The sequence below is a fragment of the Protopterus annectens genome, chromosome 2.part2 (genome assembly GCF_019279795.1).
Source record: "Protopterus annectens isolate FY-2018-M chromosome 2.part2, PAN1.0, whole genome shotgun sequence".
In the NCBI taxonomy this organism is placed as follows: domain Eukaryota; kingdom Metazoa; phylum Chordata; order Ceratodontiformes; family Protopteridae; genus Protopterus; species Protopterus annectens.
The window spans coordinates 34,380,743-34,405,487 of record NC_056730.1 but is presented as its reverse complement, the minus strand read 5'-3'; the positions used below and the strand labels follow the sequence as shown (position 1 = coordinate 34,405,487).

At 37.1% G+C, this 24,745-nt stretch overlaps 1 protein-coding gene across 2 annotated transcripts in view; it reads right to left on the bottom strand.

Moving 5' to 3' along the window:
* The window catches only part of CDK7 (cyclin dependent kinase 7), a 614,495-nt gene extending 590,706 nt beyond the window's left edge, over positions 1–23,789 (bottom strand). The window contains exon 1 of one of the 2 annotated variants that reach the window (XM_044063718.1): positions 23,623–23,789. In XM_044063718.1, coding sequence (XP_043919653.1) covers positions 23,623–23,688 — 66 coding nt within the window. In that variant the 5' untranslated portion in view covers positions 23,689–23,789. Of the gene's footprint in view, positions 1–23,297; positions 23,326–23,622 lie in introns of those variants that run through there. The other variant, XM_044063719.1, reaches the window with a different exon arrangement.
* Positions 23,790–24,745: the final 956 nt, after the last annotated feature.

Here is a 24,745-nt window from a genome sequence, read left to right as displayed (position 1 = left end):
CAGAATATTCATAATATGTTTGTTCTTGTTAGTAAAAGGAATGACAACTCTATTAACACTGGATTTATTTTTGATCTTACTGGAACCTAAAGAATCTCTGGGTCTATTGATCAAAGGTGCTCCTATGTCTTCCCTAAGGCTATCACCCATGGTAATGTGTTCTAAAACATGCTCACGATCATAGCCTCTGGACATAAAATTCCTGGCTAGTTGGGTCTTATGTCTATCATAGACAGAATCTTGTGATGTTAATTTCGAGGTCCTTATGGTTTGATTCTTGACTATATTATTGTGAACGTGTCTGGGGTGCATGCTATGACGATGCAACAAGTTGTTCCTCCAACATGATTTTCTAAAAATTTCAGTGTCAAAACCATGTGGACCTTTAATGATCTTGACATCCAAGAATTCAATCTCGTTTGTAGCATGTGAGCAATCAAAAGTAAGAAAATTTGTGGTCGCATTCAAATAGTTGATGAACAACTGTAACTGCTCAATCGTCCCACCCCATAACAAAAAGACATCATCCACAAACCTGTTGAAATACTTAAGGTATGCCTTGTACTCAAAGTCAGTGTTGAAGATGTATAGCTCCTCCCATTGTGCCAATGCCAAGTTGGCATAGGCATTGGCACATGGAGTACCCATCGCAACCCCGTTGCCAAGATAGGTACCTACCCTTGCCACACATGCAATCAATGTAGATATATATCCAACACCAGTTGCTTCATACATCCCCATACCAAACGCACCTATCATTTTAGATGCTATGCTGACTGTAGATCTGATTGTTTAGTATACTTAGCTGATTGCCAGCAATGCAAAACTTTTTATGTTGGCATGACAACCAGAAGCTTACGTGAATGTGTTAGGGAACACATCTACGCCATTGCCAAGTGCAATGTTACCAACGCCCTAGCCAAACACGTTAAGGAACAAGGACAAACACATTGTTTTCAATTTCAGGTACTTGAGTTGGTTGCGAAAAATGGTAGACTAGGGGACATCAGAAACAAGGTTGAGGAAAGAGAGGGTAGATGGATACTAAAATTACAAGCGCACATTTTTGGTTTAAATGATAGACTAGCGCTTAAACCTTTCTTAGTTAACAGACCCTTAAGACATTAAGGTCAATATCAATATTGATATATGTTTTAATGATTTTTAGATTTTTATGATGTTTGCAGTTTTATGTTAGGTTCATTGTTTCTGTGTTTTGATTTGTTAGTTTGAACAGATGATGCATCAGTCATGTGTATTTAAACAGATCTCTTGGGGCTGCCTTAATGTCTGATGAAGCGTTAAACATAACGTGAAAGCGCTTACCCTACTGCAGTCTGTTCGTGTTATATGTTAATAAACCTGTTTTTACAACTGGAGCCACATTTTTTAACAACTGGAGCTACATCTTTTCAAGCCATTTGACTCATGGCGCACCTTCTTATATAATTTATACAAATTTAAAATTCATTTAAGCTCTGCATTCAGTTTTGTTAACAATGTCACCACCCCTCCTATCTTCTTGTATTATTTGCATCACCAAAAATGAAAAACTGTGATCCGGAAAGCATTTAATATGTTGATACAATGCATTTTTCTTATCTCTTAATCTGATAGAAGACATATGATTTAATATTCTGGTTTTACATTTGCAGTTCGTTTTCCCCCATAAAAACTTGAACATGGTTTACATTTTGCAAGGTAGACAACGTTTGCAGTATGGCAGTCTGCATAAAAATCAAAACTAAATTTTCTATTAGTGATTGGATGTACAAAATAGCCTGCACTATTCAATAAAGTGCATGCCTTACAATGTCTACATGGAAATGTCCCCAACCTTGAATACTTTTTACTACTCTTCTGCCTTTTTTCAGGTTCATGACATAGTAAGTCCTTTAGGTTATTATTACGCATATATACAAATTTAGGTTCTCTATCTATACTATCTTACAGGCCTTCATCGCTTAAAAGAATCTTCCAATTATTCTTGATAATATTACTGATATCATAGATATTACTACTAAACTTTAATGTCACTTTAGACTTACTATTATATCTATGAGGTGTTCTTATGTTTCCTTGAATTTTCTGAAAACCATGGTTTTGCTCTATCTTGTCTATTTAAGAGCACTTCATGTTTATCCCTATCTATTTTATTTTCTTTAGAACCCTTATCTACCAAATCAAGATATCCATTTCTGTATCAAACACATCAATATCTGTACATAACCTTGAAACTATTGACCCTTCACTACATTGCGAAAGGTATACCGAGGATGCATACTATGAGCACCCAGAAAGTGATTCTTCCAGCATTCTTTTCTATAAAGGGTGGTTTGCAGAATGCCTTGCTGATTTTTAATAACATTTATATCTAAAAAGGCTATTCTTTCACTACTAAAATTAAGAGAGAACCTTAGAAAATCAGTTGTAGTATCCATATATTTGACAAATTCACAAAGGGAATTTTCATTATGTGCTCATAACAAAAATATCATCCACAAATCTTACATAAAACATGACATATTCATTCCATAGATGTATTGTGTCATGCAGATATTTCTGCTCCCAGTAAGCTAGCACCAGACTTGCATATGAGTTAGCACATGGTGTGCCCATAGCAATACCTTGTTTTTGCTTATAGTAACTACCATTACAATTTCTAAAATCAACCATAACGCTTCTAATATTTGGTTTTCTCATCATATACATTTTAATCCTTCATAATTTCATCAATAGCTTTAATTCCAAAATCATTGCCAATAACTGTAAATAAATTATTTACATCTAAAGTTGCTAATAATACATCATTAAGATTCAAATCATGACAAGTCTCATATAATTCAGACAAAAAATGTGCAGAGTCTTTCAAAATACCTGGATATAATTCCAGTAATGGTTTCAGCTTGGCTTCTACTCACATTGAAATACATTCAGTGACCCATCCTCGCCCTGAGACGATCGGCCACATCGGTGGTGGTAATATATACTTATGTATTTTCGGTAGTGCCTTAAATAAGGGTATTGTTGGGTGTTCAATACAAAAGAACGTAAATAACTCTTTATCTAAAATTTGTTCAGTCAATAATGTTTTTAGTTTATCATTTACTCCCTTAATAATATGTTGAATTTTAAGTGGTGGAATCATTTCATAAGTAGTTTGATCATTCAGTAAAGTTTTTAATGATCCGATGTACGCTTCTGAATAAATCACTACAATACCTATCCCTTTATCTGCTGGTTTTATTACTATATTAGGGTCTTGTATTAAGGTATTTAAAGCTATCCTTTCAGCTTGATTTAAATTATTAAAACGACAGTGGGTATTCTCAAAAATACTGTCGGATATCTCGTTCACATGTTTTTCAAAAAGTTTTTACAGCAGAATTAATTGGGGGCACAAAGGTACTTGGCTGTTTGAATATATTAGCCTCATGCTTATAATCTTTAAGCATACCGTTTAAGGCAACATTCCTACCAAACAGATTTAAATGCAAAAGAACATCATTCAAAACGCATGCTCTACTTGACACAAATGAAAGACCTTTCCCCAATACTTGAATTTGAACATTTGTTAGTTGCACAGTAGATATATTAAAAACATTGTTAACATTATGTGAATTAAAATCGTAATAACCAGAAACAGTCAGTTCATTGTTTTCCTTCGTTTTACCTCTCTTTGTATTGAGCATCCCCTGTTGTATTCCTTTTTCCTCACCGGCACAGGAAACAAATGAAAAGTTGTCGCATTTTTAGTGATGGGAACTTTTGGTCTCGCTCCCAAACCCAGCACCGGCTCATTTGTCTGCTGGCTGACGTCATGTATTTGCTTCTGGTGAACAGTTCGTATCAGCTGTTCCTCGGCTGCTGAAGACGTAACTGTTGTAGGCGTTACTGCCAAAGGAATAGTTTGATTAACTGGACCAGTCACATTGTGATTATCAGCATTAGAGAAATTATTATTAATAACATTAGCTTGGTGATTTCCATCCCCTACGCTAAATTCATTATTATTATTATTATTATTAATAACATTAGTATCTTTTGGATTTAAATCTGTTTGGTAAGAATGTTGCCTTAAACGTTATGTTTAAAGATTATAAGCATGAGGCTAATATATTCAAACAGCCAAGTACCTTTGTGCCCCCAATTAATTAAACTGTAAAAACTTTTTTAAAAACATGTGAACGAGATATCAGACAGTATTTTGAGAATACCCACTGTCGTTTTAATAATTTAAATCAAGCTGAAAGGATAGCTTTAAATACCTTAATACAAGACCCTAATATAGTAATAAAACCAGTGGATAAAGGGGGAGGTATTGCAGAGATGTATTCAGAAGCGTACATCAGATCATTAAAAACTTTACTGAATGATCAAACGACTTAGGAAATGATTTCACCACTTAAAATTCAACATATTATTAAGGGAGTAAATGATAAACTAAAAACATTATTGACTGAACAAATTTTAGATAAAGGGTTATTTACGTTCTTTTGTATTGAACACCCAACAATACCCTTATTTAAGGCACTACCGAAAATACATAAGCATATATTACCACCACCGATGTGGCCGATCGTCTCAGGGCGAGGATGGGTTACTGAATGTATTTCAATGTGAGTAGAAGCCAAGCTGAAACCATTACTGGAATTATATCCAGGTATTTTGAAAGACTCTGCACATTTTTTGCCTGGAATTATATGAGACTTGTCATGATTTGAATCTTAATGATGTATTATTAGCAACTTTAGATGTAAATAATTTATTTACAGTTATTGGCAGTGATTTTGGAATTAAAGCTATTGACGAAATTATGAAGGATAAAAATGTATATGATGAGAAAACCAGATGTCTGATATTAGAAGCGTTATGGTTGATTTTAGAAAATGTTTTATTTGTAATAGTAGTTACTATAAGCAAAAACAAGGTATTGCTATGGGCACACCATGTGCTAACTCATACGCAAATCTGGTGCTAGCTTACTGGGAGCAGAAATATTTGCATGACACAATACATCTATGGAATGAATATGTCATGTTTTATGTAAGATTTGTGGATGATCTTTTTATGTTATGGGCACATAATGAAAATTCCCTTTGCGAATTTGTCGAATATATGGATACTACAACTGATTTTCTAAGGTTCTCTCTTAATTTTAAAGAATAGCCTTTTTAGATGTAAATGTTATTAAAAAATCAGCAAGGCATTCTGCAAACCACCCTTTACAGAAAAGAATGCTGGAAGAATCACTTTCTGGGTGATCATAGTATGCATCCTCAGTATACCTTTCGCAATGTAGTGAAGGGTCAATAGTTTCAAGGTTATGTACAGATATTGATGTGTTTGATACAGAAATGGATATCTTGACACGACATTTGGTAGATAAGGGTTATAAGGAAAATAAAATAGATAGGGATAAACATGAAGTGCTCTTAAATAGACAACAGAGCGCGAAACCATGGTTTTCAGAAAATTCAAGGAAGCCCATAAGAACACCTTATAGATATAACAGTAAGTCTAAAGTGACATTAAAGTTTAGTAGTAATATCTATATCAGTAATATTATCAAGAATAATTGGAAGATTCTTTTAAGCGATGAAGGCCTGAAAGATAGTATAGATAGAGAACCTAAATTTGTATATATGCGTAATAATAACCTAAAGGACTTACTATGTCATGAACCTGAAAAAAGGCAGAAGAGTAGTAAAAAGTATTCAAGGTTGGGGACATTTCCATGTAGACATTGTAAGGAATGCACTTTATTGAATAGTGCAGGCTATTTTGTACATCCAATCACTAATAGAAAATTTAGTTTTGATTTTTATGCAGACTGCCATACTGCAAACGTTGTCTACCTTGCAAAATGTAAACAATGTTCAAGTTTTTATGTGGGGAAAACGAACTGCAAATTTAAAACCAGAATACTAAATCATATGTCTTCTATCAGATTAAGAAATGAGAAAAATGCATTGTATCAACATATTAAATGCTTTCCGGATCACAGTTTTTCATTTTTGGTGATGCAAATAATACAAGACGATAGGGGGGGGGGGTGACATTGTTAACAAAACTGAATATGCAGAGCTTAAATGGATTTTAAATTTGGCAGCAGACACAGCACCAGGTCTTAATAATTGTGTTCCTTTAAAACCAGCCTTGAAAAAAAGGCGGGTGAAATGTAAAAGTTAATTGTTTAACTGCCTAATTGAGAGTGTTTTTAAAATGTATTTAAGATGTTTTAGAATTACTGGAAGTTGTCTGAAGAAGGGTATCCACCCGAAAGCGCTAACCTGCATTTTTAAATAAATCTTCTCATATTGGCTTGGTTTGGACTCTATCTTCTTTTTTGCTTGCTGTCACAAAGTACACAACACACATCCTCAGCAACCCCAAATGTACTCTTTCAAAACAACACCCACATCTCATGCAGCCTCTAAGTCCATAAAGCAAGCCACCACAGAATCCAACACTGGTCATTGGAGATTCCACTGGGAGACACACTGATGCCCTCTCACCAGGCTCAGTAAGGAGAAAGTCACAGTCAGTTACTTATTAGGGGCTAGGATCAGCCACATTATGCATGCACTCAGGTCACTGGATCTCAATTACCAGTGCGACTTACAGTCCATGTGGGTGTATGACCTGAGACGTACCTCCCTAGACTATATGAAGAGACATCATGGAGTTCTCGGAATGTGTGTCCCAGGCTGGCATGAGCCGGTCATGTAGAAGGGAAAATGCTGCTCAAAGGATGATGCAATAATATGAACAAAAGATGACTGACTTTAATAAATGGCTTAGTTTCTGGTGTCATTCTAAGGGGGGTGCAATATCTGTCAGCATAGAAAGTGATGGTTAACAGACTACAATGCTTTGCAAGTGATGGTCTGTAACATTCCCTCTATGCTTTAAAATATTAGCTAAAACACTGCCCTCCTCCGTGGTGTCTTTTTTAGGCCATGCTAAACCGAAAGTACATACAACATAGCAAATCAAAACCAATAAAATCTAAAAGGTGTTTCTGCTCAATGCTAGAAATCTAAACAAAAAGAAAAACTCCACTTCCTAGAAGCTCTCTTCACCGAGACATGGTTTGAAGCTGTGGCGAGCACATGAACAGTGCAAAGTTATGCTTTTCACACATTTTAGACCAACTGCTACACATAGAGAAACTAAAGGTGGAAGTACCTCAATTTACATCAAAAACAACTATACCTCAAGGATGGTCAAGCAGGACAATAAACTTGAGCTTCTCCACATTCAAATCACGACAGCAAAATCCAATACCACTTCCTTGCAAGCTATAAAGGTCCCCCTATATGACCCAGGAAACCCGTACCATATATTTAAACTTATTGGAAACACTCACCATCCAGCCTAACACCATATTCATGGGCGACTTTAATCATCCCAGTACTAACTGGGAATTATGTACCACAGCAAATGTAAAGGCACAGAGATTCCTGGATATTGTAAAAGCAAAACTCCTTGGACCAGACTGTCAATACACCAACATGGGGTGCAACCATACTGAATCTGGTCCTCACTAATATGAGAGAGTGCTGCATCCCCTAGTGTAATTATGTCTGCTCTGATAATGTCAGACAACAACATGGTCTCCTTTGAAGTAAAAGTAAAACCTGGAACCCCCAGCTAACCCTAGAATATTTAGGAATTACTCTAAAGCTAACTTCCTACTATTAAGCAATAACCTGGCAAATTACAAGCCCCCATAAACCTTGAGAGCACTGCTACCTACACAGAACTGTTCACAGAAACCCAATACAAGCATGTTAATAGCTGCACAGACCAACTATACCCACCAGGAAGAAGTCCAAAACTAACTCAAAAAACAAGCCACTCTGGTGGAATCACATTATCAACAGGTTGTACAACAGAAGGAAGAAAAACATGGCAAAAATTAGGAGGTGCAGCACCCAGCAAGATAAAAGTGCACACAAACTAAACAACTCAGAGGACAAATAAAGTCTACCAAAGCTAAATTTGGCCTCCCGGGCTACGGACAAGCAAAAGGCATTCTTTAGCTATGTCTGCAACTTCAGAACCAACACACAGCTGTGTGTAGAGATTATTGTAAATGCAGCCACCTATACTGAGCCATAAAATACAGCAAACTTATTGGCCAACAAATTCAGCTCCAACTTTACTCCTCTCTCTTCAACCTTCCCTCAGGAAGTACCATCAAATACAACTTCCACAGCTATCACTAGGGAACAGGTCCTTAATGCTCTCTCTAAGGTCAGGAACACTGCATCAATTGGTCCAGACAATATCCAAGGATGCCTTCTAAATAGCATGAAACATGATCTATCAGGCCCTCTGAAATTGCTATTTAATTGTAGCCTCCAAACAGGATTTGTGCCTCATGAACGGACAAAAGCAACAGTCATCCCTCAACATAAAGATGGGCCATCTATAGACCAATAAGTCTCACTAGTCTCATATGCAAAGCCATGGAAAGAATTATGGAAATGATCAATAATGACACAGGAAACCTCCAGACACTCAACCCAACCCATTTAGGTTTCGTCAAATGTAGGTCATGCCTACTCAACCTACCCGACTTCTTTGAGAAGGTCAGATAACTAGATCCATAAGTGTCGTATTATGGCAGGAACTCCAAGGCTTAAAAATACTTGTAGAAACTCCACTTTATTCACCAGATAACAAAAATTAAAACAAATTGGCAACAGGTTTGAGCGCTTTCATCTCTGAAGTGAGACTTCATCAGAAACAACCTTTGAGAAGGTCACCAAAGCAAAGCAATGGATAAGGGCAAAATGGTTCACATGCCGAGGCATTTGACACAGTCTCCCACTTGGGCATTGTTGACAAAACATAAGAGGTTAGGTACAAACACTTGTCAGCAGGTGGATGGCCAGCTGGCTCACAGACAGGACCCAGGTAGTTAGAATTGGGGAGGCGACCTCTACAAAAAGAGGCCACTCACAAGCACAGTCTCTTCAGAGATCCGTCCTGTGACTGCTCCTTTTTGGCATTTACTCCTCTGAAGTAAAGGACATTAACAGCCTCTGACTGACTAAATTTGCATATGACTGCAAATTACGAAACTATTATACTCGGAAATGTCAACATAGACTGGTCTAAACTGTCTACCTCATCCCCTACACTCAGTCTCTACCTTCATGGATTTCACCAACATATATCTACCCCTACTTCAGCTAACAAAAACTCTCTACCTGGACCTACCCTTGACTGGATCCTTACCTCACATCCTACCCATTATCACAACCCTGGTGTACTACCTAATTCTAAGTGACCACCCTCATCTAGATTCATAGATTCACCCAAAGATTATACAGAGTATGTCGAAACCTTACACACTTTGACCCAGATACATTTTAACTACAAAAACTTTCTAGCATTAAATCGTCCTTCCTATATCACCTCTCTCTCAATGAGGCAGTAGAATCCTTCAATAAAAATTTTCCTTGACACACTCGACTCAATTGCCCCTTCTAGAGAAATCAGAATTAAATCTAACTTTTTCCCCGGCTCACAAAACAAACCTGCTCCATTATGCACAAAAAAGAGAGGATGCCTGGAAAGCCTGGCTTAAAAACAATTCCTCTACCTTTCTTCAAAGATACAAAGAGCTCAGAAACATGACCAAAAAACTAGTCAACAAAGATAAGGAAACTTTCTTCTGTCCTAGCCAATGTAGCCCACATAAAAATCAAAGAACTTCTGGACTACCATCAATAACCTGCTTCACCCTGGCAACCCATCTACTCCCAAACCATTCCCACACGACATTGCTACTGAAACTGCCAGTCTCCTTAACAACTATTTCATAGAAACAATCCAAAAACTTACACAAAATAGTACTCCTAACTCAACCCCTCCATCACCCCATAACAAAATTCTCCTCAACTCTTTCACTTTTCAACCAGTTCTCACCTCCATTATTAAATCTCTCCTAAATAAACAAACCTTGCTCCCCAAAGTTGCTGCACAGTCTATTGCATACCCTGTCTCTATACTTTTCAATCATTCCATTTCTGAAGCCCATGTCCCAGACATATGAAAATCCTTTTATACAATCCCTCTCCACAAAGGTGGAAACTCTACTGATCCTTCTAACTTCAGACCCATTGCTATCCTGTCCCCCCTACCTAAAATCCTGGAAAAGTGCATCCATACTCAGTTACTCAAACACATTCTTGACAACAACCTCCTAACTCCCACCCAACATGGCTTGAGACCCCCACCACACTACTCTTTTTCACCCAAACAGTAGCTGAAGCCCGCGACAATAACTTGCTCGACTCCTATTTATTCCCAGTCTGTCTAAAGCCTTTGATGCTGTCTCCCACTCCAAACTTCTAACTAAACTCTGACCTTCATCTCTCTACCTCCTCTGTTAACTGGTTTTCTAGCTACCTTTCCGGCAGTCAGCAGTCCATTTCTAGCTACCTTTCTGGCAGTCAGCAGTCCATTTCTAGCTACCTTTCCGGCAGTCAGCAGTCCATTCGCTGGCAAAGTGTCCTCTCCCCTTTCCTCCCAGTAAACACAGGCGTCCATCAAGGATCTATCCATGGCCACCTCCTGTTCAATATTTTCAGTAAAAAAACTTCACTCTGCTACTAACCTCACAACACTTCTACAACATGCCGAGGATTCCACTCTCATCACCTCTGCCCACAGCATTCCTGAACTTCTAGCTCTCACTCAATACACCTTCACCTCTGTCAAAACCTAGCTTTCTGATAATCATCTCATACTAAATCCAAAATAAACTTCTCTTCCTTCCTAAAACACTTGCTCTGCACAAACCCTCCTTCTCTATCACCTCCCTCAACAACACTACTATCAAACCTGAACCCCATACCAAACTACTTGGAGTAATCATTGATGATGAACTAAAATTCAATATACATATCCAACAATGTATAAAAACAAACAACCAAAAGTTTGGTCTTCTCTATCGCAACCAAAATTTTCTTACACCCTCCTCCAAACCCTCCCTAGCTCAGTCAGTCCTTCTGCCTTGTCTTTTTATGTTGCCCCCCATCCTTACTAATGTTTAAACATCTCTTCTCTTCAAACTAGAGCAAACATATAACAAAATAGCCAGATCTGCCTCCAATCTTCCATACAAATCCCATCACTGCCTCGCCCTTAAGACACTCCAATGGCCTGAATTCCATAAACAGCTACTACTTTCTCAACTACATATTGCATGCTCTATCCTGAATGATCCCTCTTTTCTGCCCCTCCATCTCTAATCTACTGTCCTACTACAACCCCCAATGCCACCTCCATACTATGAGCAAACACCTCCTTGACATATACAAACCCAGTAAAAACATTGGAAAGTCCCTTTATAAATACTCCATAGCCCATGCTTGGCACTTACCCCCCTCTCACTATAACAAGTACTCCTCAAAAATACCTGTTCAAACAAGAACTTAAACTTTATCTACAAAAGACGTAGCCCTGCCCTTGTCAACCCCCCACTTGACTTATTCTCCCTTATCTATATAATTTCTTGTTCTTCATATATCCTGCACCTTCTGTTACTTTTCCCTCTTTTTCCTATTTTTAAATGCACCAAAAAAAAATAATAATAATAATAGGTTCTTGTATTACTATTAACCCTCTGTACATTGGAATGACAATGTACGGTACTCCACTGAATTTCACACTCACTTTTTTAATGTTTAATATTTACAGATTTGTTAGCTGTTAATAGACTTACGTAATGCTATTACTTGATAGTATACTTATGTTATCTGTTGAATATATCTTTGTAACTTTTGTAATAATTGTTAATTTTCAGGGTCTCCACTGAAAATGGACTAACCCGGTTAACAAATGTCAATAAAACAAACAAACAAACTGGGAGCAGTCACTGAATCACCCACTAACACAAATGTTATGCAAGAAGGGCTGACACAGATAAACAACTGCTGTCAAGAGCCATGGACTAAAACGCCAAGAAATGCACAACAGTGTCTTCCAGGAAATCATCCACCCCAGTAACTATCATACTGACAACACACCCCTACGAGCTGACCCAGTAGTCAGGGACTTGGGGACACTCTGACAGTAATCTACACTTTGACCATCACAAGTCTACAGTAATAAGGAAATCATTCTATGCTGTGCAACTTATGCAAATAATATTAGTAGAGCAGAAAGTCAAATATGAATTAACTTTAATAATAAATATGAAAGGGGAACCAACTGAAAACACAAGATCAAGGCAGAAGTGAGGCAGATGAGGACAGAGTTAGGTTATGTGCCCAGTGAAAAAACATTTGTAGTCACATTTTTGATGAAGGTGTCTTTTGAGTTGAACTCTGAAGGTGGGGAAGAGGAGACAACTTTAAGGTGAAGTGGGAACAGACTGCCAGAGTTTGTGTGCAAGAATGGAGAAGGCATGGTCGGTACAGTGAAGTTTAGTTTGCAGTGACAGAAGTGAATGGGTTAATTGTGAGAGGTTACGGAGGTTGAAAGGGGTGGTTTTATTATGGAGTTTGGCTGTAAGAGGTGGAAAGGTTTAAGTAGTTTGAAAGCAAAAGACCCTAGAAATAGCTCAACTCTGTAAAAGACTGACAGCCTTTTAGCCTTGGAGAGGGTGATGCAGTGGTGTTCCTGAGAGAATAAATTGGCAGACTTTGTTTTGAATGGACCGTACAATGGATGAGTTTTCTTTAGAGGCTGTGACCTACTGCAACTCTAGCTGTTCCAAAGAGAAAATGAGGTATTTTCCATGACGAGAAAAAAACAGAGCTGCTCTTTTTCCTGATTTTTTCAGTGTGGTTTTGGAAGTTAAGTGACGGGTTTAGCCATAAATCTAAGTATTTAAAGAATGTGGTTGTTTCTTTTGGGCAACCACCGAGATCTTCAGGAGTCCTTCAGTTTTTGTGAGCTTCAAATGTCACAACTTTTGTTTTACAGGGGTTTAAGAGTAGCTTATGTTTTTTAGCCAAAAATGAAAGGAAGGTCAAACTGAACCCTAAGTTTGAACAATTGAATGCGAGGGACTGGATTGAATAACCATGTCATCTACATAAGGAGTAACTGGAAGAACAGGGAGAGGGCAGCTTGTTAATAAAGTCTGAAAACAAAATAGGGGTAAGTATGGATCCCTGGGTCACTCCTCTGGTAAGGGGTGTTGGCGATAATAATGATGACTCAAATACCAATGTGTTAAGAAATGTTAGTGTTGGGAATAACCCTGATTTCTTGGATGGTGTCAAGGCTCAAAAAGTGGTCAATTGGTGATGTCCCCTCCTCTGGGCCAGTAATCAGGGAACCTGAATACTCACCATTGACATAAGTGAGGGACATTCACTTGGAACAAAAATAGTTCCCCCAATCTAATCCAAGTGGGTTCTCGCTCTGGTTCCCAAGCTCTACAACTCTCATAGTTATCTTCCTATAAGCTTATCTAAGCTCTCAACAATTTCTATAGCGTCTCTCTAAGCTCTCATCTCCTACAGCTAGCCTCACACAGCCCAACCTTGTAAATATTGTAAACAGCATTCTACTGTTTATGTGTGTATGTAAAGCATATTTACATTTTCTTAAAAGGTTTGTATGTAAACCGTTTCCACACCTAACCCATATCTGTTTTCCTCAAATGAAACATAAGATCTTTAATATTAACTATCATTTGTATCTAAATTGTATAATGCATCTTGGAGCTTTTCTCCCCAAGCCTCCACTGAAAATGGGTCAATTCGGCCCAGTGGACTTCCCAGGTAATCAAATTGCAAATAAAATAAATAGATAGATAGATAAGATAGATAAGATAGATAGATATACACAGCTCCGTGTATCAAGCACAATTTCCCCTTCACAGCACATAGGGAACACACTCAGTCCGGGGCTGGGGTTTCCCTAGCTCTCTTCAGGCCCCCTAGCTCTCTTCAGGCCCCCAATAAGACTGCCCACTGGCACAGCTGTAGAGTCGAGTCCTCAGCCGTGTCTCCGAGCCAAGTCCTCCACCACTCTCTCTGTGAAGCCAGTGCTCTGCGTCCCTGCTCCAAGTAGCTGATATACACACAGACACAGACACACACACACAGACACAGACACACACACACCTCTGTCTGGGAAAGTCTGGCACAGATGTACTAGCTATGTCCCTCTACCCAGACTATAAGGTAGTTACTTCCACTAGACACTTCAAAACCTGCTACTCTAAGGCTCTTATAAGGGTACCCAATTATACTGAGTGAAATTAAAACCAATACAAATGGTAATGTTGACCAAACAGCAAGGCTTTCAGGAGCAGCCACAGTGTCACTAAAATACAAGTACTCTCAAAGGTTAAAATATTCTCTAAAAGACCAACCACAATGTAAAGTTTAAATATATTTAATAATAAATAAGGCACACGAAAATACTAAATATCTATTTACAACAAACACCAGAGTTTGTCAGAAAATATTAAAACAACAGATGAATAGCTTCACACAGATACAGAAAAAAAAGTCTTCCTAGTACAGACTTTTTGTCTCTGGCTGCACTGAGACTTGTGAGATACAATCTTTATGGCCTAAATTAAGTAATTTAATTTTAGGATATTTTTTCTAAAAGTTAGCTGGAGTTGAGCTTAACTTATTCTCTTCCAGTATCTTCTGTTACAATATTAATTTCAAACAGTTATAATACAGTCTGACATACAGATGTATCTCTTTTTTCTGTCCAGCAGGACCCACCGTTGGTAGATTTTTAATACAAACAACTTTATAAATAAATTTTCAACACTAGCACCTGTACAAATCAGTCTGATGTACAAATGACATCATTCTTTACAAACCACCAGCTACCTATGTTGGCATATGTTACACATCCACTGTCTTACTTCTCCTAGCATAGCTGGCAATACTTCACATTGTCACAAGGTCAATTAACACAGCTCCTTAAAGCTTTCCTTTATCCATCTTGAGAAGGATCTCGTCAGTGACCACAGTACTGTCTGCTGCCAGCCCAAAATTCATGCTGTTCAAGAGTGAGGAGGTGGTACTGCTGGACAAAAGTGGACGGTTGTAGATAAGTCTTTCAAGTACTTTCCCAAGTGCAGGGAGCACAGAGATAGGACGGAAGTGGGGAGGTATGTCCTGGCTGAGACTGTTTGGGAAGAGGTTTAACCAGAACAGTTTTCCATTGCAAAAGTACAGAATAATCTGAGAACAAATATCACAATTTACACAAAGAAAGAAGAACAAGGGGGAAAAAAGACAAAGTCTGGTCTGAAGCTATGACCTATATTTGGACATCAATTGTTATGGTGACCACAAGCATGCATCATGGTCTTCTTAAGAATTACTGTTGCAAAAAAATAACAGGAGTAAAAAGCAGTGCAACCTTCGCATTGTCAGAGGCTACTGAAAGAAATGCAAGTATGCAAACAGAAAGCCTGACAAACTGCTTTCCTGGAAGAATACAGTAGACCACAATTAAGTTAAAAGAGCACAGCCTTTCAGGATACATGGACATGAAATGAATACTGCATCTATAACTTGATCCTAAAACCAGCAAGGATACGCTTCCCCATTAGATAAACAGGACTTTCAAGTAAGAATAACAGTGGGCAAGCTATCATAAGAACCATAACATACCTGACATATACTCCTTTAACAAAATACATTTAGAGTTCTTGTTACCCTATTCAAGCACTTAACAGTTGTAACCTTCCAAATCAAGCAGGTTCAACCATCAAGGCTAACCACAAAGGTACCCAAAGTAATATTTTGGTTTGGCCTACAGTGACAACTTATTCCACACTCTGAACATGATGAGTGTAATTTATCCTTCTGGTAGGTCATGTCTGTTTATTTATTGGGGTAGATTTAGGTTCCAGTGCAGATGTTTGTAGAGCCAGTCATTTTGCAAATAAAATAGGTCGTCAAATAGAATTAGATTTTTCATGGCTCTCATGGCAGTCGGTCGAGTCATACTAGTTTATTTGGATTACTGAAGTACTTGAGAATGTCAATTTTCTTGATTAGAAATCTTTAGGGCTTTTCCAATTAAATGATATGCTTGGATTTGCACATACTAAATGTGACACTGTATTCGATGATTGCTTTGACAAGGGAAGACTACAGTGGAAGAATGATTTCTTCGGACCCTAAAAACACTCTCTTTGAAATTAACTGGGCCAGACAGAAGCACTTACTGACTATGGTGGATACATGAATCAAATGGAGAGAGAGAACGAGCACACACACATAAGCACAAGCGAGTTGTCCATGTTAATACCCAGGCATCATATCACATATCTGTCTAAAGTGGAGTACTATTTGCAACATACGAGGCAGGAGAAGCTCTTTTGCTGGATGCTACTACACTGTACTTGATTGCTTATATAAGTAGTCTATTTTCAGTATCCTGGCACCTGCATATTCCAGTATTTGCTGGTGCTGTTTATTATTAGTAGATGAGTGCACATGAAAGCCCAGAATGGTCAACCACACTTTTGGAACAAGGGCATGTTTGTCTGTAAAATGAATGTCAAACAGCAGATGGCCCAGCACTGTTCTCTGTAGTACCTCACTAGTTACAATTTCACAAACAGTGAGGGTTCCAGCAACTTTCTGAAACTGACATCTGTTTGTACAGCCAATTTACAAGCCACTCTGCAATCCAATAAACAATGCAGGAGTTCAAATTAAGTTTGTCTATTTTTTTCAGTAATACCAGCATAAGGGATAATATCGAAAGCATTAACTAGGTCAAGACTAGCACCAAGACTGGAGTGACTACTGTCACCAGTCTCAGTGACCTTTTCAAAGGAACTTACTGGAATCAGGAGAAAGAAGTGCCCTTCACAAAACCTAACTCACTGGAGTCCAGAGCAGTTTAATACCCACGTTTGCATAAAAAAAGTTTTACTGTGATGCGTTTCATGACTTTGCATACAAGGCTGATGGGGCAAACTGAAACTATCAGGGTCTGCTGGGTAAGACATTTTTGATTAGGGCCATCTCAGTGAACAATTAGCAGAGGCTTACATACTGCATACCTGGCAAACAGTTTGATACATTGGCTGGTCCCAAGGAATCAAACTGAAGGATGGCAGGTACTCCACGACAATCGAAGCAAACCACTGAAAATAACTTAAAATATACTCCTTTTATTCCACAAAGTAAGCGCTTTCGCATCTCCAAGGACACTTCTTCAGACTTGTAAAACAGTTACAAAACACTCTAATGTTCATTTAAATATACCTACACTTCTACTCAAAGCCAATGAAATGTTTCATAAAAATCACATGATGTAACTTCTTAGTGAAAGCACTTAAATGCAATCTTCTTAAACTGACAGCATGCAAATATAGAAAAAGTTCCTTATGCATGTATGTATATATATATATACATATATATATATATATATATATATATATATATATATATATATATATATATATATATATATATATAAAAATCACTAAAAATACATGTTCTAAACATATTTAGAGAAAAAAAATCTATTAATAATCTTATATACATTTAACTTTCAAATAAATTACAGCTACATGTCATGAATTATAAAATAACTCCATAAACTATATGGACACATAGATATAAAAAAGCATACACTGAAATCACTTTGTGTTACTAAGACAAATACAATTCCTAAATATCATTCAAAAAATAAAAAGAATAATAATATACATATTCCTTGTTAAATATATATGTAAAAGGATATTAATAATCATATTAATCAGTGGTACCACTGGGGCTTAATGTTTTAAGGCTCGGTCAAGCAAAAATGGTTTCAACGAAACTATCATTCAAGCCATGTCCCCTGCTTGCAACCTAACTATCCACTTCCCTTCCTCTTTCTCTGTATAGTTACCAATGTTGCCTAACCTCCCTGTAGCATATATGAGTTCTAATACTAAAAACTTGAAAGTATGCGTCGTATCATTCTGTAAAACATGTTTAGCTATAGCATTACCTTCATTTTCTCTGCTAACAGCACAAACATGTTCCCTTATCCTTTCTCGGAGTGTCCTGTTCGTCTTTCCTACATAGAAACTGCTGCATTTTTGACATATAGCTAAATAAACCACACTCCTAGACCTACAGTCAGCATAGTGACTAAACTCATACCTAATGTGCGTATCTGGATGTATAAAAAAGTTATTAGTTATAAAACTACATTGATTACAATTATGGCAAGCAAAAGTTCCTTTTCTTGAAGAAAGTAGCTTCTTCTTACTATTCTTATCATAACACAAAATTCTTTTTAATGATTTTGTGTTCTTGTAACTAAAACTGGGGTGTGTACCTACTACTTCCTTTATTTGCTCATCCAGTAATAGTATTCCCCAGTTCTTCTTAATTACATCAGTTATGGTATTATTGCTATTAGCGTAGGGAATGACTAACCTCTTGACTCTAGAGTTGTTCTTTTTACACACTGTATATGTATAATTACTCCTTCCGATATATAGTTGTCCTGTTTTCAAACGTTCAACTTCCGGTAGAGTTCCTAGATCCCTATTGTGATACCCTCTCTCAATAAAATCTCTCTCTATATCATTAATAGCTTCTCTATAGACTACATCATCACTTAATAAGCGAGAATATCAAATTGCTTGATTTCTTACTATATTTCTATGTACATGTGGTGGGTGCATACTATTTCGATGTAAAAGGGCATTCCTTCTACATGGTTTCCTGTAGACTTCTGTACTAATAATCCCATGTTCTTTCTTGAGTAATACATCTAAGAATTCAATCCTATTCTGAGATCTCTCATTTGTTAAGGTGAGAAAAGTAGTTGTTCCGTTTATATAGGTCATAAATTCATCTAAGATGTCTAAATCACCTCCCCAAATGAGGAAGACATCTTCTACCAATCTTTTATAATACTTCATATTATTTCGAAAATAGTATATGGTCCAGAAAAAAGTATGTTCCCAATATGCCAACACCAGATTCACATAAGAGTTGGCACATGGTGTACCCATCGCTACTTCTGTAGTCTGTAAAAAATAATTCTCATTGAAGGTAAACTTACTTTGTGGAATAAAAGGAGTATATTTTAAGTTACTTTCAGTGGTTTGCTTTGATTGTCGTGGAGTACCTGCCATCTTTCAGTTTGATTTCACAGAGTTTTTGCTTGGAGGTACATTACCCCTGCGGTGTTTTCTTCCTTTTCTACATTTGGTCCCAAGGAATTACTACTATTAATCTTTGATAGGGATGCTAAAACTTGCTTCAATACGATTTCACTGGAAACAATAATGTTCATAGATACCGGGGACAATATAAGGCAGGTGAGGTACAGTTAGCACTAAATGTGTTTGCTAACATGAAACAATAATGTTCATAGATACCGGGGACAATATAAGGCAGGTGAGGTACAGTTAGCACTAAATGTGTTTGCTAACATATTGGCTATATCACTGGGAATAGAATGAGAGATCTTACAATGGTTGAGCTGAGTACATTGTTGGAAATTATTCCTCAATTTCCTGACAAGGGTTTTATAGTTTTCTTTGAAATCTGTAGCAACCTTAAGCCTGCACTCCACATTTTCTAATAGTTCTCAAGCTCCTTGCTGGCTTGTTACAGCACAGTCTGTAGTTAAGGGATGGGGATTTATTACAACTTTTCATTATTTTCCTGAGTTTGCTATCCCATTTATTAAATATGCAAGTTCCACTACAGAGGTATACTCCTGGATTTAGTACTATATTTACAGTAGAGGGCTACAGACTTATCCATGCAAATGACAAGGTACTAGAAGAATGTCAGCCCTTTCAAATGGGATTCATTTATGGACGATAATTGGGAAATTTTTTAAGTCTTCCGTACAGTAAACCTACTTTAACTTGTAGAAGTCCCTAAAGATAGCCTAATTTGGTGGTGAGATGGCACCACTAGGCCTGATAGAGAAGATGTCAAATCTGTGGTCAGATTTAACCAGACATGAAGAAATGGTGGGTGAGGTGAAAACAACGGCTTGGTTACAACCAAGTCAAAGATATCAGAACCCATAACAGATAGCTTAACAATTTGGTCCAGTTGATGGGTATTAAAGTCTAGGAAATGGTGAGCACATCCATTTTTAAAATGATAAAAGTGCACCAATTAATGTTTTAACTGAAATACACTAGAAAGATTTTTTTTTATAATTTACCCACTGAACAGTATTAAAAGTAAAGTAATTTGCACACACATTTTGTGGGACACTGACAGCAATCTGTACTTAGCAATGAAAAAATAACTGTATTTGTTAAGAGTGATTTGGATCTCCAAGTTAGGGTCATGGGTACTTTGATGTAAATAAATGGTGTTTATGACAAATACAGTTACTCCCCTGCAATTATCCAAAGGTCTAAAGACATAGTACGTGCTAAACCCATCTAAAGAGAGACAGCGCTGTCATTGCCCCTATAAATAGTAGCAGAAATACAAGAGAGTTTGCCCTCCTCAATTTTTTTACAAACTACTATTGTTATCAAAAATTATTGCATTTTGACAACTGCAAACAATTGTAGTTACACTTAGAAGTACTTTGCACAAAAGATTTGCACTTTAGTTATGAAACCTAACTGCCAGTGACCGAGATACACGTCTTAACCAGCTCCTATTAAAATATCTTCACTAGAAATGCAAAGTGCCAACAAGCCGAAAGAAAAAAGGACCAAAAACTCAGGAAAAAAGAGTAAATCTCAAACATTGCTCTTTTACTTTAAACTTTTTTGGGGGGGGGGGCCTCAATACCTCATAACATCACACATACCAACTCCAAGATTGCTATACCTCAGAGAAAAGGGAATATTCCAAGAAATGGCCATCTCAGCCTTGGGTATATGAAAGTCCATTTTTCAGCCAGTCTCTACGTTTTGGGGCATTATCACATGCTTTGGATATATCACATGTAATTAAATTTGACGATGCTCTATCTAAACTATGCTATCTACATCATCTTTAACTATTAATAATACCCAATATTATTTCCATTACCTGTCCCACAACCTACTCTTTTACAATATTAGAGGGGGTTGAAAATTATTTTTGATCAAATGCATTATTTTCAGCAAAATTGTATAATCAGCATTAATTCATACAAAGGTCTCCCAGCTCCTTAACTACTCTTTATCTACCATAATCCATCCAAAAGTATCAACTTATTTATTTCCTTTTCTTAACCATTCATTCAGCATTTCCAAAAATGTTTCCCCCTTTGCTCAATTTCTTATAAAAAGAAAACCCCAAAGCATAATCCCCAGAGGCAAAGTCTTTCTCTTTCTTAACCTGCTTTAAAATACTTATAGCTGCTTGGAGATCAAACTCAGACATAATTCTTCAGTAACCTTTTAACATGCATTCATAACCTTTAAAACAAATACTAGCCACACAAATCCAAAGTCCAAATGAATCAATTTCTTCTTAGCATATCACACGATGTTTAATACAGTTTGTGCAACAACTCTTTTACTTTCCAGTCATTATACAAAAATCTGAAATGCAAAAAGATGTTTTTGTTCTATACAGAAATAATGCAAAATCATTTCAGAGAATATCATTTTACACATTATATATACTCTATATACACATGGCACTGTGTTGTTAAAGGGCATAACCAATCAAGTGTCTAATAATGCTCTTCAGACACTTAAATCAAAATAACCTCCTTCAGCAGTTCTCACAAATACCATCAAAAATACCTCAGAAACTAAATGACAATCTACCTGGAGAATATAATAATATAGCAGCTGATGCTATTGCATATCTAGTTTCAGTTCTGCCAAAAATCGATATATATCTGAAAATAAAGTCCCCCTCTCTATGGAAAAAAATATTAATTATTCCAATGCATAAAGACAGAAACAATACAGAACTTTCAAATTAGATGCAAATTGCCATTTTATCTTCCTTATCAAAATTAATACAAAAATGCATTCAAAAGCAACTTATTAACTAGCTAAAAGACAACAAGCTTCCATCCTCTTACCACATTACAACTTCTGCTTTGCCAAGTTTTGTTAATACTCGGCAATGATAGAAATGCAGGAAACCTAGACTCCACCGTCTTCCTAGAAGATGCTTTTGATACAGTCTCCCACTAGAAACTCTTACATAAATTCTCATCCTTAGGGCTCACCAACTCTTCACTGTAATGGCTCTATAGCTACCTCTCAAAATAGCACAAGCAACATAAACAGAAAAATGCTCTCCACCTTCTTGCAAGTATTGGTGCCCCACAAAGTTCTATACAAGGCCACGTGCTTTTCAATATATTCTTCAATGACACTAACATTGCTACAAAAATACTTCCCTAGCTCAATAAGATGATAATGCAACCCTAATCTGCTCTTCCATATCTCTCTCTAAGCTCCAAGACCTTACACAATTATTCTTATCTACTGAAACATGGCTAAATAATTCACAACTACTTATTAAATCTAAACTAAACTACTAAAGCATGGGTTATCTTTTATACTGTAATAATTGCCCCTACTTTCATTTGCATGTAAACAAATAAGCAAAAGCGTGACTGTTAATGTACTTCATTTAATGTCTGTTTAAAAATTTTGTAATACGTTGGAGCTTTTCTCCTTAGGCGTCCAGTTAAGTTTTTTTTTATTTTTTTGACTAAACCCAGTAAATAAAAGCAAACTAATTAAAAATAAAATCTATTGTTGAAACAGGACCTGGTTGCAAGAAATTACCTCCAAGGTGATACATCAAAAGCTGAAATGAACAACAATGCAAACAGAAATGCACAGCACCTTATCCAAAATTACAAAGATGCTCTTCAGACACAAGAACAGTAAAATACTTTCAATATTAAGCATTTCCAGTTTCGCACTTAATATTATGTGCCTCTACAAACTGAAGTGGAGAAGAATAGGTCTGAGGTCAATGACATGAGGCTGGGGGGTGCAAATCTCAATGGTAATATTCTGAAATACTTTCCCACAAACCTTTATCAAAGGTTAAAAGAAAAAGAGGAATTAAAAGTTGCGCATGATTTTTAACACCAAAACTGGACACACGCAGGTTAAACAAGACGTGGAAGAATGGCTGCAAAGAACAGAAAATGGAGCAGTGTGGCATACCTATCTACATCTTCCATGTTTTTGTAACTTCAATATACTGAGCCATCCTTCCTTATCCTATTCTAATGATGTACACTAAAACACAGGGCGTGACTTGCATGGGAAACAATGCAATTTGCAGAAAAAAATAGTTTCTAAGTTACACGGAAATACCAATTACCAAATCACCAGCAAAAAAATATAAAAATACAAAAAGAAGCATACTTACTGAACGCAGACATCATTATTAAAATCTCAATCTGCTATTGCTGAAAACTTTACGCTATTACAATACCCAGTAACGTTTATCACTTTATAGAAAAACATGAGTATTATTCAACAATAAATAAGATTGCAAGTTTACTGCAATCTGGGACTGTAACTTAAGTTTTGAGAAACCATCAAATAGAAATGCTAGAGAATACGAGAGCCTGTCTTATAAAGCAGAGTGCATGCATCACTGCCACCATCATGCACTTCTATAGACTCAAGGGAGACGTGATTCTGGTTGCGACGTAATTTACAACTTTTGATAAAGCTGTCGTACTGCTTACCTGACCTTCTCCCAGAAAATCCAACTTTTCATACCGCTTAGCCCTAGACTTGACGTCTAACGACATGATGAAGCGGTCCTGCACACCTCCTCAATAAGGAACACTACCGACGTTCTCGCGTCTGCGTGTCTCTAACGTTCTGACGTTACCAACGAGTCTGTTATTCTTGGACTTGTGCGACTGTATGTTTCGAACATTAGGTTGTATTTACAGCATGTTGCTATGGTGATAGTCATCCTGGTCAACTATCACGTATTTGGGGTCAAGCATCTGTGTCCCTCCTAAACCCACCAAGGACTGTGTTTTGGGAACAAAATGTGGTAGATTACATTTAATAAATAATACAACAATAATAAAGAGTTCCAACATTCGTAGGTATATATTAGGCTAACGACCACCAGTGACTTTATAAGCCTAACCGCGCTTCCCATTCTGTCCCAATGTAGCTCGGGCGTCTATGAGGAGTGTTTTAGGGGTTTGCTAAAGCTCTGGTGGGGGTGATATATTAAGGAATATTTACTGTCGGTCTCTGGCTATCAGAGACAGTAGGGAGATAAGAAGTTTCATGTTTTTTTCTCTCATTGATTTGTTTATTGAGTGATACTTAAATAGACAGAGAAGTTCTGTGTCTGTCTTTTCTGATAAAACCCAAGGCCTGCAAAAACTACAAGCGCTGTTGGTGACTATCTGCTGTGTGAAGAAAAAGTGTGTGTGTGGGTATATATGTATGTGTATGTATATATATATATATATATATTTAGATATATATATATATATATATATATATATATATATATATATATATATATGTACATACGTATATAAAAATTACTGATGCGGAGAACTTTTCATAATTGCATACCGGATCGGTCGAGGCCCGGGTTAACAACGACCGCCACCAGTACTGTTAGCCAACAGAGTGCTGGCGGAAATTGGGTTACTGTTGGCCGAAGGAGAAGAGGAGAAGGCATGCCCGAAGGCAGGAAGAGAGGAGGAAGGTTAGGAGTGTAGCAGTGAGGGTAGGAACTTTGAATGTTGGCAGTATGACTGGTATAGGAAGAGAGCTAGCTGATATGATGGAGAGAAGGAAGGTTGATATATTGTGTGTGCAAGAGACCAGATG